The sequence below is a fragment of the Triturus cristatus genome, chromosome 9, assembly GCF_964204655.1.
Source record: "Triturus cristatus chromosome 9, aTriCri1.1, whole genome shotgun sequence".
Classification (NCBI taxonomy): Eukaryota; Metazoa; Chordata; class Amphibia; order Caudata; family Salamandridae; genus Triturus; species Triturus cristatus.
Window position 1 is genome coordinate 239754675 of NC_140592.1, and position 13888 is coordinate 239768562.

At 44.1% G+C, this 13888-nt stretch overlaps 1 protein-coding gene across 15 annotated transcripts in view; it reads left to right on the plus strand.

The window, feature by feature from the left end:
- Nucleotides 1–13888, plus strand: part of IQSEC1 (IQ motif and Sec7 domain ArfGEF 1) — a 787671-nt gene that overhangs the window by 453951 nt on the left and 319832 nt on the right. For 2 of the 15 annotated variants that reach the window (XM_085624819.1, XM_085624837.1), the window contains exon 1: nucleotides 3044–3331. The exons of 8 other annotated variants lie outside the window; for them this stretch is intronic. In XM_085624819.1, coding sequence (XP_085480945.1) covers nucleotides 3120–3331 — 212 coding nt within the window. In that variant the 5' untranslated portion in view covers nucleotides 3044–3119. Of the gene's footprint in view, nucleotides 1–3043; nucleotides 3332–3517; nucleotides 3670–13888 lie in introns of those variants that run through there. 5 more of the 15 variants (XM_085624818.1, XM_085624838.1, XM_085624817.1 and 2 more) reach the window with 4 other exon arrangements.

Below are 13888 nucleotides of genomic sequence, written 5' to 3' on the forward strand. Positions count from 1 at the left end.
TTGCAGAATAGGCACGACATCTGCCTGGACTTTAGTGGTGAGATGCGGAATGTAAATTTTGTGAGGTGGAAAAACTGAGTTTGATTTATGCATAAACAATCACAAGCACAGGCAGTCTTCACACGGACTGACAAGTGATGGAACATCACAGGACACTGTACGAGCACTGTGAGCGCACTCGGAGAACAGCTCTATTCGCCCCAGGCCAATGGCTTGTCTAAACACATGAATAGAGTTGTTAAATCTTGTGTCCAAAGAGCAGTGGTTACAAGAACATCTATCAACGATGTACTTGGCGAGACTTGGTAGGCTCGTCACAATACTAAAGATTGTGTTACTAAGAAATCTCCCCTCTCATGGCTGAGATGAAGGTTTGCCAACACCAAGCTTAATCCAGATTAGCTGCAAAGCTGTTGGACAGTGAATGGACATCCAAGGGGCAGTGAGAGTGGTAGTCAGTTCAAGTGGAGAAGCTATCAAGACAAACAATGATAGGTAATGTGTCAGATGTGGAAGGGTGGTGATTTACTTTTGGTGAGGAAGCATGGTATGATATGGAAGGGAAGATCTACATTTGTGGGACCTCACATCATTGTAAGGAAGTAAGGAGGAATGTAGTGGTTCTGAATAATGGAGAAGTGTAGAGTATGTCCTGATTGGTGAGAGCTTAATTTGATGGCGGTCTAGCAAGCTCCAATGGTGAGAGCATTACAATGATGAATCATAGACTTACCCATCAAAAGACATTGAGGAGGCCTGCATGGTGGGAAACGCATTGAGGAGCCATGGTTTGGTTCCTGTTCTGAATACCATTAGCATTAACTTTACACATATGTTCTTTGTATTATCTTGTTTTACTTTACCTCTACTCTGATGACATTACTTATCATTTGAAGTTCTTATTCTTCCTTGTTTCAGTTTACTATATGCCGCTGTAGTTATTATTTCCTCTGGTTGTTCTTGTTGGGGAAGGTGGGTATGAGTTCTGGCTGTATATTCCAACAGTTCTTCCTACATCATGTATGTCTTCCTGCTGTAATTTGAATCTTAGGGATGTCAAGAGTCTATCGGGGGTAGGGCTTCCAAGTTTGACAGCTGGATGTGAGCTGTTCTGGAAATGGTCAGTGGTCTGTGCTTCTCTGCTTAACTACTATATATCTAACAGAGCCTCCCTAGACTACCATTTGTCTATGCTGAAAAAGAATGTTACAAATACTTTTCTTGCAAGTAATTATAAACATATCAATGAAAAGGCAAACCTTCAACATAGCTGGCACTTTGAACATTAAGGTCTTGGTTATAAGTGGCTCAGACTTTAGAGTTTTGTGGAATTTAATGTTCCAGGTAAATAGCAGGTGTAATAAGGTCTGCACCCTTCTTGAAATTCTGGCAGGTCAAACCTGCCAGCATTTAAAATGGGATAGTGTATGGTATGTATTGTGAAATCTGGATTTTGGTGCAGCAGGTGCCAAAATATGTGTGTTATTCACCAAAACCTCAGACTAAGTGTATCACATTGCATCTGATACATTCCAAAACACTGCGAGTCAGATTTTATTGAGTGCAATAAATTGCACCTTCCCTCCAACTCACTCATAATCAGGGCCTAGATGGTTGGATTGTAATAATGTCCAGCATAAGAATAAAAATGCAGCAGGCACATAATTGATATAAACACCTCAGGAGACAGGGCACAAGTAGGGGGCGGACGCAGGTTGGCGTGGACCCTTCCACTTATTTGAGAGAGGAGACTCTGATCTCCTTACCTGAGGCTGAAGGAGGCTTAGAAATGACACCTGGTGGCTAAAGACACACAGATGATGGAAGGAATGCAACGAAAATCAAACATTCTCCCCCAGTCAATAGATCTGGGTTAAATCCATTGTTCTTTTGCTCACCCTGCCACCCCAGTTTAGACCCAGCCATTTGCAAATAAGTCTTGACCATGTGCCTCATGGGAACAGTCCAGACCGAACTGCCAAGCCAGGTCCTCCCTGGACCAGAAACAAGCATCCTGGGATCGGTTTTGGGGTTTCACCCTTCATCAGCCAGGCTAGCTTGAATCCAGTGACACAGTGAGCCCGGGACCCAAGTCTGGGCATACCTGGCGCACTAGTGGCTCAGCACTGCAGCTGCTTACATTTGCAAAAGGGATTTTAAATTCCTTTCTCACTGGCAGCATCCTCTTTATTTGTGAGAGGCATAGTAGAGGTTGCATTTGAATCTGTTATCGAATACCATTAATCACATTAATCACAACATTAACCCTTCTATCACCTAATAACCTGCAACTGTGCGGCGCTTTGGTACTTTAAAGCTGAATGAAGAACAGCAGTAGAAAACAAGCATGCATCGATGGCATGTTTGACTGTTCATAAAAATACACCCAGCACATTTTGTTTACCCTCTGAGTTCAGTTTGAAGATGTAATAACAAGTTGCACATTTCTGTTTTAAAATGGTGCCCCTTTCAGCCATTTCTCAGCTCACTAATATGTTGAAAATAGGCTTGTGATTTAAAAAACTAAAACGAGCCCTAAAAAATATTTTCCCATTTCTGCGTTTGTTAACTTGTTATTCGTCAAATAGACACGTTCCATTTTAAGGAAGGAATATTAGGCAGCATAACATTACTTACTATGACGTCACTTCCTGTGATGTCATTGTGGATGACATATGCTAATTAGTCAACCAACCATTTTTTAAGGACTTGTGCTCGGCCAGTACATATCATCATCACCCCAGACTAACTTTTAAGTTAGCCGCACGAGGCTGCGGTCATTTTGACATGTGTCATCGCCCACAGGGTGTTACTCTAATCCAATTAAATGCCGGATGACTAACATGATGATATTAGTTTGGCGAGCAGTCAAAAACTGAATTCAGATTACGGAATACCTCTAGGTCACCTGCTGTTCGGCAGCGGCAAGGGTTAGTTCGGTAAGCCCACATTCTGCCTCGCTCGCTTGGAACGGACAACTGACCTTGCTGTAAGGTTGTTTAACAGCTGCAGTCACCATAGAGATGGAGCATTTCTCGGGTTACACCGGCTAGGGAGGCTGCTGCTGCGCCGCGCAAGCCAGAGTCGGCCCATCCTAGCGTCGCTAGGTAAATGTGCTGATGTGCACAGAACAGCACATCCGTCAGCCGCGAGCGGTGGCGCGCGCTCACTCACCCAGCTCGGTCCTGCCGCTGCTGCTGCTGCCGGACACGCAGCCCACGGAGCCCTCGGCTGACACTTCTGCTACAGCGACAGTCCATACAAAGGGCCAGCGCGGGCCCTGCACCTTGGATGTTACTGGCTCGTGGCCTGCAGCCCATTGCAGTCGGAGGTAGGTGGCTGACGCGGCGCGCGCACTGGAGGAACTTACCGCAGGCAGCCCGGGCATCTTCCGGAGATGGGCCGTGACGAGCCGCATTGTAGCCTTGAATCAGCTGAGGAGTGCGTGAAATCTCCCCTTGTTGTGTAATCGCTGGACGGCTGCCGGGGAGCGCTGGACTCGCGGGGCAGCGTATTCTAACGTAGATGCCGGTTATTGTTGTTGTTTTATAATCTGACGCGAGGCTAAAGTGCTCTACAGATTTCAAGCGTGCAGTACGTCTGGCTTTGGACCACTTTTGCCCTAAAATAGAGCCCAGAAGCCCAAAGTAGAAGGATGAAGCGCAGAACGTGAGTACATATGCTATATTGCAGTTGTGTTTTTTCTTCTCATAATTGTAATGAGTTCCGACCCTCAAGTAAACATACCTGTCATTAGACCTGATGGAGGGAGCTATAGATTGCCGGCATTGATTTTCGCCCCTTGGACTAGGCCGCTGATTTGCATTTTGTCAATTAAACATACGTCCCCTGCGCAAAGACTCCCGGGGAGTTTGCATTGATCCTTGAAATTGTTTTCCTGATATTAATGTTTTATCGTCGCATCTAATTTTTTGTAAATGAATGTCTGCCGCAGCAGCAGCGCCTGGTGCACCCTCCGGTGCAGGAAAGGTTAAACTCCCATATAAAACAGATCTAATCAGTGGATCGTAGATGGGCAGACCTAGGGAGATGTGGCCATGTTGCGTATCATTGTGGTTTGTATATTATGTGCATGCTGATAGCGAGAAGCCAGGAAGATGGTATTTAGATGTATTTATTTAGGGACATTTATATAGCGCCGACATGTAAACTTTTGGCTGCCTATAACCATTTGTAAAGTACACGTTCATCGCGAATGGTATCTTGGCGTTGAATAGCTGATGTTTAGTGCAACCTAGCTCAATGGTACACATCCTCAGAAGGATGAAGAACACAACAGGATTTGAACCTGTGACCATGAGGTCAAACACAGGCCCCTACGGTGGCCGCATTAGCCCACTAAGCCACCAGACCCTGCTATAAGGATTTGCGCCAATGTAGCAAGATAAGTAATACAGGATACAGGATATACCAGATCAGCAATGCAAGTAGTGTCAAACAATAAAATAGGAACCATTCTGTACAGATCTCACTGAATAACATCACTTGGAATGGTGTTGATCTGCAAGAGGGGTGCCCATTATAGGTCCTAGAGAGCATGGGCTGTGCCCCATTTTCGCATTGTAGTATTTACATCCAAACTCACCTGGACCTGCATCGGACATACCATATCTATGATATTTTGAACAGCAGTTGTGTATCATGCTACTGCTTGCAGACTGGATTGAATGCAAGAGTAAACATCTGTAAACTACGAGTCTTACTCAGATAATCAACATGCAGAAATTAAGGTTTTGAGCATGCACAATTAGTGCAAGTGGGCTATTTCATCCAGAGAATACTGTTGTAGCTAAAGCTATGGTATATGTCAGAGCTGCTCATAAAATGGTTGTAGGGCTCAATTGATTTAATTTAATGGTGATTGCATGAGTTAATACTATGTACAGATTGTTTTTAGAGGCATTCTTCTCCAGGCTGACACTTTTATTGTGTATGGATGCGTAGAGACATTCTCATCAAAAACACTACTGGATTGTAATTGCCTATTTAGCTAGAGCTTCAGAACCCTTTGTGGCACTGACGTTTTTAACTACTAATCCTAGAAACAAAAGGTTATTTGGAAAGATGGATACAACATTGTACAGTTTAAAAGCGCGTACATCTCAAACTGGATTGCAGACATTTGTTAAACGTGTAAGCGCAACTGCATGCTGTGACCCTGTAGAACACGTGTAGGTAAAATACCTAGCACCTAGTTTTGACTGGGCAGTATCGATGCACATTTATACGATGCTCATGTTTAATCATGCCTTTTTACCTTGTACACGGTGGCATACCAGCACACCAGCATAACATAAGAAACTCCTATAGGCTGCTGCACTGCTTGAGCCGATGCCTGTCTCCATCAGCCTGTGCAGTAGCAAAGCAGCAGAAGTCACTCAAAGAGTTTTCTTAATGTATCTCTCATACTATAAACAGCAAAAAAAAAAATCTTTCTGAGACGCATGGTGCCGCATGAGCATGGGGTTGTAGTCAGAGGTAGTAGGAATGGATTCTCAGTGACCGTGAAGGATTTACTTTACACATTGGTTAAGGGCATGGAATCGATGAGGAACTTGTACTCCTCACAAAAGTCAAAGCTAGCATCGCAGTTGACCATGTCTGTCGCCCTTCCCACACTGCTGGCTGTCCATCACTGGCCACCAAATGCGGGTGTGTGGGTAGGTTGGACACATGAGGAATATGGGTTCCCCACTTTACCCACACGGTTCGCCAGGCTCTTCTTCGAGTTCGTAGCATTTAGAGGACATAGAGCACGATAGAAACTGGAAAATGGGGCTGAGGAGAGCTGGCTTTTGCTTAGGGAAGTGAGAAATTACACTGCAGGTCTTGCATAGTCTTGTGGGACATACTTAGGGTTCCACAATTAGAGAAAAATTACTCTGGGGTATCATATTTTACTATAATCATAGTATAGCATCTGGTAGCAATGATATCATTTGAGATGTCATCAGTGATGTCATAAATGATGTCATAGAACATGTCATGAGTGATGTAATATGTGAGGTAATACGCAGTGCATGGGGAGGGTGCACGTTAAAGTTAGCACTGCTAAATGTAACTGGTGAATTTCTGTGGTTTTTTAAATTCAAAACGTTAATGTTGTTACTGACATATTCACCTAATTATAACATTACTTTAATCTTTGTATTTTTTAGCGCATATCTATGTTTTAAAAAAACATATCACACCTAACTATAACCTTACTTTAACCTTTGTTTTTTCCAGTGAATTTCTAGGGTTTTTTCAGTTAAGTAATATTTTATTATACATAAAACCAACTGGCCTGTGGTCAGGTCACGCGGCAAACCCCTCACAGGCATCCAGCCCCACACTAAGCACGGCCTTTGGACATTCACAGCAGAGGGTTGACAACAGGGTCTGGACCCCATCCCATGGGCTGTCCTGGCCTCATTTGGCCCTGGGGCCCCCGTTTACTAGGGCCATATTTAAAGAGACGACTAAAGGCTTGGAGGAGGGGCTGCATGGCTCCCCCCTTCAAAGTTAAATTCTGGCCCTGGGGGATGGGGTCCCCAGGGTCTTTTCAATGCTAAAGGATGGGCCCTCTCTATAAGAAATACATTGGGCCGTGGCGATGGGGTATTTTGGGACAAACACGCCTCAGTGATGGGGGCCACGCGTATCTCCTCCCCTAAACTATTAAATTGGGCCCTGGGGAATGGGGTCCCCAGGGCCGAAATCCACTCGGGGAAAGGGGGCTGCGTGGCCTGCTCCCCATATAGAATGCATTAGTCCCCAAGTATGGGGTCCATGGGTTGAATATGGCTCGAGAAGGGGTGCAGCGTGCCCGCTCCCCTTAAATAATAAACTCAGCCCCGGGAATGGGGTCCCTGGGACCCAAAATGGGCAAGTTGGGGGGGGCCTACTCACTCCCCCTCCTCGTATAGGAGGGCGGTGCAATGGCGGTTTGACTGCCCTAGTTGTAATAGGGCGGTTGGAAGACTGCCACCACCAGACTTATAATCAGACCCTAAGATCTAGCTTCCTGCCAAATTTTTTGTAGTTACGTTCATCAGTTTTTGTAATAGTCCTTCTTAAAGAAGGCCATGGAAAATGCATGGGAATTTTGCATTTTGTGACACCTCTGTTTTCTTGGCCCACGCTTGATGGATCACCCCGAAACTTTCCATGCACAAACTAGTCAAAAAATAGAACCTGTTTGAAAAGTGTTGGGGTGATTCATCAAACAGGGTCAAAGTTATTAGCAACACAAAAGCACATTTCCTACGGAAATGCTGACCTTACTATAATCACCCAGTGGCACCAGTGGTAAAGTGCATGTGCTTCTCCTCCAAACATGATGACATTGGTGTATACCTGCTTGTCATATTTATTGTACTGGTAAGTCCCTTGTAAAGTGGTATACCATATACCCAGGGCCTGTACTTCAAATACTACTAGTGGGTTGTAGCACTGATTGTGCCACTCACAGAAGTAGCCTTTCAAACGGGTCTCAGGCCTGTCACTGCAGTGCCTGTGTGTGCAGTTTGCTGCCACACCAACTTGGCATTTAAAACCAAGCCTTAAACTCCCCTTTTATTATATAAACACCCATCCCAAACTAGGCCCTAAGTAACCCTAAAGGCAGGGTGTTATGTAAGTAAAAGGTAGGACATGTACCTTTCTGTTTTGCATGTCCTGATAGATATACAGCCTATTTGTTTTTTACTATTGTGAGGCCTACTCCTCTCATAGGTTAACATTTGGAATTCCTTAATACACTTTTAATCTATAATTCTTGGTCAGAGAGGAGTAGCTTTTACATGTTTCATATGTTTGGAATGGTAATAATAAATCCTCCTTAATCAATTTAACAATACTGTTTTAGAAATGTCACTTTTAGAAAGTGGACATTTCTCTGCACTTACTGCTCTATGTGCCTGACAGCCTGTCTCCAATACACGTCTGGGGTGGGTGACTGTTACACTTTTTGCATTCCCTGTAGACAGCCACAACGCAGGAAGGATTGATGTATCTGAGTACCCATCTGCATTCTGATGGCCTTACCTGGGCAGGATGGAAAGGAGAGGCTAACACTTCACTTGAATAGGCTGTGTCCTGTCCCCACACAAAGGACTGATTACCCCCCACAGATCGCCTGGCAGACAGGACTTCAGAGGGCTGCTTTGAAGTCACACCCCACATCAAAGGCACATTTGGGTATAAGTACTGGGTTTCTGATCCCCACAAATCAGACACTACTGGCTTGTACTGAAGCTCTGTCAGAAGAGCTACTGTGCTGCTAAAAAGACTCAACTGAATTGCTGATCCGGAAGGCCTGCTTTTCTGTTTATTTCCCTGCTACCTGCTGCTCTCTGACTGCTGATGGATGGATGGACTGTGCCTTTATTCCAAGTGATCTCCAAAGGCTTGTTGGCTTACCTCCTGCTGCTTGAGAGTCAGGGATATCAAAGTCTCTACCCCATCCCCACTGCCTGATTTACTGGAAGTGAGCCCAGACACTTGCATCAATGGAACAGACACAAAGCAACATGAAGCCCCGCAAAGCTTCGATGCACAGCTAACAGTTCCTCAGAGCTGATGCTGGATGATGCGAAGCCTCGCAAACAGGGCCGGACTGGCCGTAGCGGGCCCCGGGTGTTTTCCCGGTGGGCTGCAAGGATGGGAGAGGTTTTGGACATGTAGGTGCCAGTTCTGCAATATCAGCCCCCTGCAAACAAAAGCGGGAGAGGTGCAGCGGGAGTGGTGCTTCTCCTAGACCCCCCCCCCGGCTGCCGGGGCTGGTCAAGCAAATTGCCAAGGCTGTTGCGGTCGTACTCGCAAAGCCTCGCCGCACAGCCTCTTGGAACCGACACCAGACGACGCAAAGTCTTGCCGCACAGCCTCTCACAATCGATTTCGGAATAGGCAAAGCCTCGCCGCACAGCTTCTCAGAACCGACACCGGACAATGCAAAGTCTAGTGGCGCAGACTGCGCCCCAGGATCCAAGGTACTTGTTCAGCGGGCACAAGTGGGTCTCAGTAGCCGGCCAGCCCATGCTCTATCGGGGTCGCCTGAACATGTGACTTTGTCTCGGTCTGATGTGACTAGATAACCCCCATTGGTCTTTTTGCTTCTAAGAACTAGAATTCTTTAAAATTCAGTATCTTGACTTCTACTTATTGGGTGTTTGTCATTTTGGTCTTGTTGTGTTCAGAATATAATAATCTATTTTTCTAAACATGTATGGAGTCTTCTTGTAGTGTAGTTATTGTGTTAAAGTGTGTGTGTTTAGCACAAATACTTTACTCATTGTCTCTTTGGATAAGCCTGACCGCTCTGTGCTAAGCTGTCAGAGGGTGAGCACCGGCTATCTCTTAGTATGTACTTAGCATACCCTGACTGGAGTGGTGGTTCCTGCCTGGCTTGGGTGTATACCTAAGCCAACCAGGAATCTGGGTGGATGGATGGATGGATGGATGGATGCTCAAGAATGTTTGATTCCGTTTTTTGTCAGGGGATCTGAATTCCCCCTCAAGTAGTATGGCCCCGTGGATCACTAAACGTACATGGTGACTTATTGTGTCTCAAAGTCCCCTAGAATTACTCCTCTGTATCTTAACCTGGAGCAACAGCTTTGCACTGTCTCCTCCACTGGCTGCACTGAGTTTCTAACATAGACCAGTAGAGTTGAGTAGCGATGAGTTTAGGCAACATCCAATATGGCCGCTTACAGTAACCCAGCATTCTCGTTATTTCACTCCATGTACACCAAAAAACACAAATAAACATAACAATGTGGATAATGTCTACACCTTCACATGCACATAGCAATATAGATAGCTGCTACACATGTTTCAGTTAATTAATAAATAAACAGACCAAATAAATTCACTTATTACTTTAACCTGAACACAGAAGTTTCCAAATTAAAGTGATTGTAATTAGACCATCTGCATGGGTCTCTTTTGTGATTTTATACATTTCATGCCTTTGTATTATTTTATTGTTCTTGGAAGTGGTTGGACTACTTACAATTATATTGTGAAAACCCACAATCAGCTCTATCAGTGCACCTCAATCCTATCTTGATCTGCAGCATCCTCGTTATAGCAGCGCTGAAACACAGACACAGTTGTACCTCTACCCTATAGCTCTTGCTGTTCCACCATGGGCAACAACTCACAGGATTACCAAAGCAAGTCAGCTCCAACTTGCTGCAATCCCTATCAGTCCAGAACTGGATTAATCAGCCAGCACTACTATGGTACCTCGTCTTGCTTTGTAGCATATTCTGGCCTCATCATGCCATAAGCGCTTTTATTAGTGGTGATCCATGCTCGCATATGTCATCAGATTGAGCCGCCATAGCATCTTTACATATTTGTATGTCTCACAATGTTTTTTCTTCTTTTTTTATTTTTTCCGAAGCTACACAACATTTGGGGAAAAAAACATTGGCAAGGCCAATTGGTTGAAAAGGTTTATTGGTTTTGCCAATGCTTGTTTTTTTTGTGTACAGGATTACCCAGCCTCTGAGCACTTATGATTCAGAATCCCATAGATTCAGCGCCTGTACAATGATAATTTAGCAGCTGAAAATATTAAATACATCTAATACAAAAAAAGCCTACATACAGTGAGGAAATTGAAACACGTTCAGTATATCGGCTGCGCAGTGAACTGTTGTTTATTTCAGAAAGATTTTAGCATTTGATTTTTCTGGACAGGTTAAAAGAGAGAGCTACCTTCTGTTACAAGAGACTGTTTTATTAAGGGTTGTCCTTGACCTAAAATGGTCTTAAAAGAGAAAACATCAAGCTGATAAACTAAGATGTTCCCTGACATATAGCAGTCTTAAGAGTCTCAAACTATAAAAAGTTTTAAGACTATTCATATAAGAAAGCTCTGAAATGATTCCGCTGTTCACCGCCGACCAGTGGTTGTAGGTAGGTGGATGTGTATACTGAGCAATATTATAGTAATAAAACAGATGTAAACCATAAAAAGTCTTAGGATCGTCATAGGTCACAAATGACAGCCTGTCTTAAATAAGAATAAAGCCTTTCGTAATTCAGGACCATCTTTTCTTCTTAGATTGCCTAATATCAGAGGGATTTTCGGAACTCCGGGCCCCATAGAGTTCATAGAGTTGTTTTTTGGTATCTTTGTGACTTGTGTCCACGTACAGGTTGACCCTCTTGAATAATTGATACCTTCTTTCCCAGCATGCCTACGTTTGAAGAAATTAGTCAAGTTTACAGTATTTATCGAATCTCATTAACAGAATGCACCAGCATGCAGAGAATAGTCTATGCTATATCTAAACCTTTATAGTTCTTCACAAATAACATAGGCACACCTAATTATTTTGTTCTGTTGTGTATCTTTACATGTGCATGGCCATCATACACTTAATAAAATAAAATAAAAATAACCAACTGGGACATTACTGTCATAGCTCATATACAGAACACCAATGACCACATGACTAGTCCTGACAAAACAGTACAAACGCCCACACTCGATTGTGCTCTCCCTACTTGGAAGCAGGGGCGGCTCCTCCATTAGGGTGGAGGAGCATCGCCTCACTGCTTTCTCGCAGTGCGAGAAGCAGAAACATAAAATGGTAAAACTACCATTTTATGTTTCTGTTTCTCGCACTGCGAGAAAGCAGAAGGGTATGCCTGGTTGGGGGCGGGCGGGTCTGTTGGAGTCCAGCGGAGGAGTGGCTTGCCCACTCTGAGTGCGACCAAACCAGTCATATGCATTCTGCATTGCAGCCTACATGGAGAAAATGGCCTCCCCATAGACGCCTGTGGGTTCGGCGTCCCAGCCAATCACAACGCTGCCATTGCAGCATTGTGATTGGCTTAGGGGAGGGGAAGGAGGCTGCCTGCTCTGCTTGCTTCCTGTTCAGCAAAACGCGGGACCTGGCCGGAGCTGAGACAGTGCGGGCGGTAAGTTTATTATTTTTTTTTTTTTAAGTAACCCCCACCCCCCCGCAAACCCTTGCGCGACTGCTTGGAATCAGTATCCGGCCTAATGATGTAATGTAGCAAGTATATTGCGCCTTTTCCATTTCCTGTACTGACACCTGGACCAGCTAACACAGTGCCAATTCATGCCTTCAGCTCTGCAGTCCAGTTCTGCAACTATATGTACAAGTCAAGAATAGCCCAAACAAATCAGACTCGTTTTGTATCCAGAGGCGTTTGCTGGACTTGGACATGCTCGTTGAAGGACTATTTGAAGATGCAAAGGATTAAACTTTCAGCAAGGCCAAAACAAGGCAACCGACACTGCGGAAAGAAAAGGATAGCAAGAAATTGCATGGCAATATGATAAACTACAATTGTGAGAAGTCGTGGTGAAAGCTCCAATAAGCATTTTTGGCAACCATTACACTGCTCTAAACCCAGCTATTCTTGGCCTGTTTATGAAGAAAAAAAAGTAATGTAAAGAAACATTGTTTGCCTTCAATTTGTTTCTGATATTTTGATTGGGATAGCGGAGCAGTATATTTTGTATATGTTCCTTTCCAGTTGTTAGGCTTATTTTCAATCAACAGTGTTTCTTCCTTAAACCAGGCACAGTACAACTCTGTTTTTTAATGCATCAACCAGCGGCACTAATTAACACATGCCCACTGCTCACTGGTTAATACAGTGAGAGAAATACAGTTTAGAGTTTCTCCTTCCAAGCTGCTATCAAATAAAAAAAAAACTTAAAAATACAAAACATTGCCTTCTCCTCTTTTTCTCTGTACGTCAGAGTCAGTGCATGCCACTGTCTCACAGCTTCTTTCCAGCAACAAAGATAAGCATGTGAGTCCACCCATGAAGCTGAATTATTTGTCAGCACTCACAAGCTCGCCGTCCAATTCCAAAGTCTGAAATAAATGCAACAGCATAAATTAATCCTCACGTTGCCACAAAAATAGGACGAGCATTCCTACACTGGAAGTACATATTGCCTAGGCACTGGTAAAGAAGTGTCTGACACAGAAAAACTCCTCTTGTGCTCATCACTGTTCATTGTGGTTTGATGCTCTAAACACTAGCCTTGCAGTACAACTGGACTTATGGTCTATGTGCTGAGTGTGAAATAGCCAACCCCTTATTCACAGTGTGGCAGGTGTGTTACCCCCTGAGGACAGTCTAGACTTTATAGAGTACAGCATCCATCATGATTATGGGGTCCCCTCCAAGGACAGATGTAGAGTCCAGAGATAAACTACATCATGCTACACCATGAATCCCCAGCACAATTTTGAGACAGAATGTTGACCATCTCCTATTGTGATCTGCTTTTTTTCCATCTCCCGAGTGGGGCCTTTGCCCAGTATATGTTCCATAATGGGAAAATTAAATAGTCCACAAATGAGATGGTCCAAACCGGTTTCCATCTGCCCCTTTGTAAACAGGCAACCACACATTTTCTATAAATCGTTTCGACGTTATTATACTATAATAATATAATCAAGTATAAGAAATAACATTATGCACAGATATGTATAAAACAACATTATACTGCATTCCACCTTTTTGAGCATGCACTGGAAGGTGATGCCTGATCCCGCTATATGGCGCCTACCATACTTCACAGCTTCAGTCATCTCGAACGGGCCCAGATTTTCTCCTTTTTTTGTGGCACACTCTTACTATGTGCATTGACCTCCCTACACTCACGCACATGCCCATCCCGCTTCTCCAAGCTCTGGAATCAATGCATTACCCCACTTACTTAGGATATCTCTTTGCACTAGCATCAAGCCAAGGGCGTACAATGTGTTTTGTGTTGTGTTAGTTCAGTATCACCCCACATCCTGAGGATAGCTACTTATGCATTAAAACTGATCTCGGTGTCAAAGACAGCCACCACCTCTGAATATGTATTACTCCA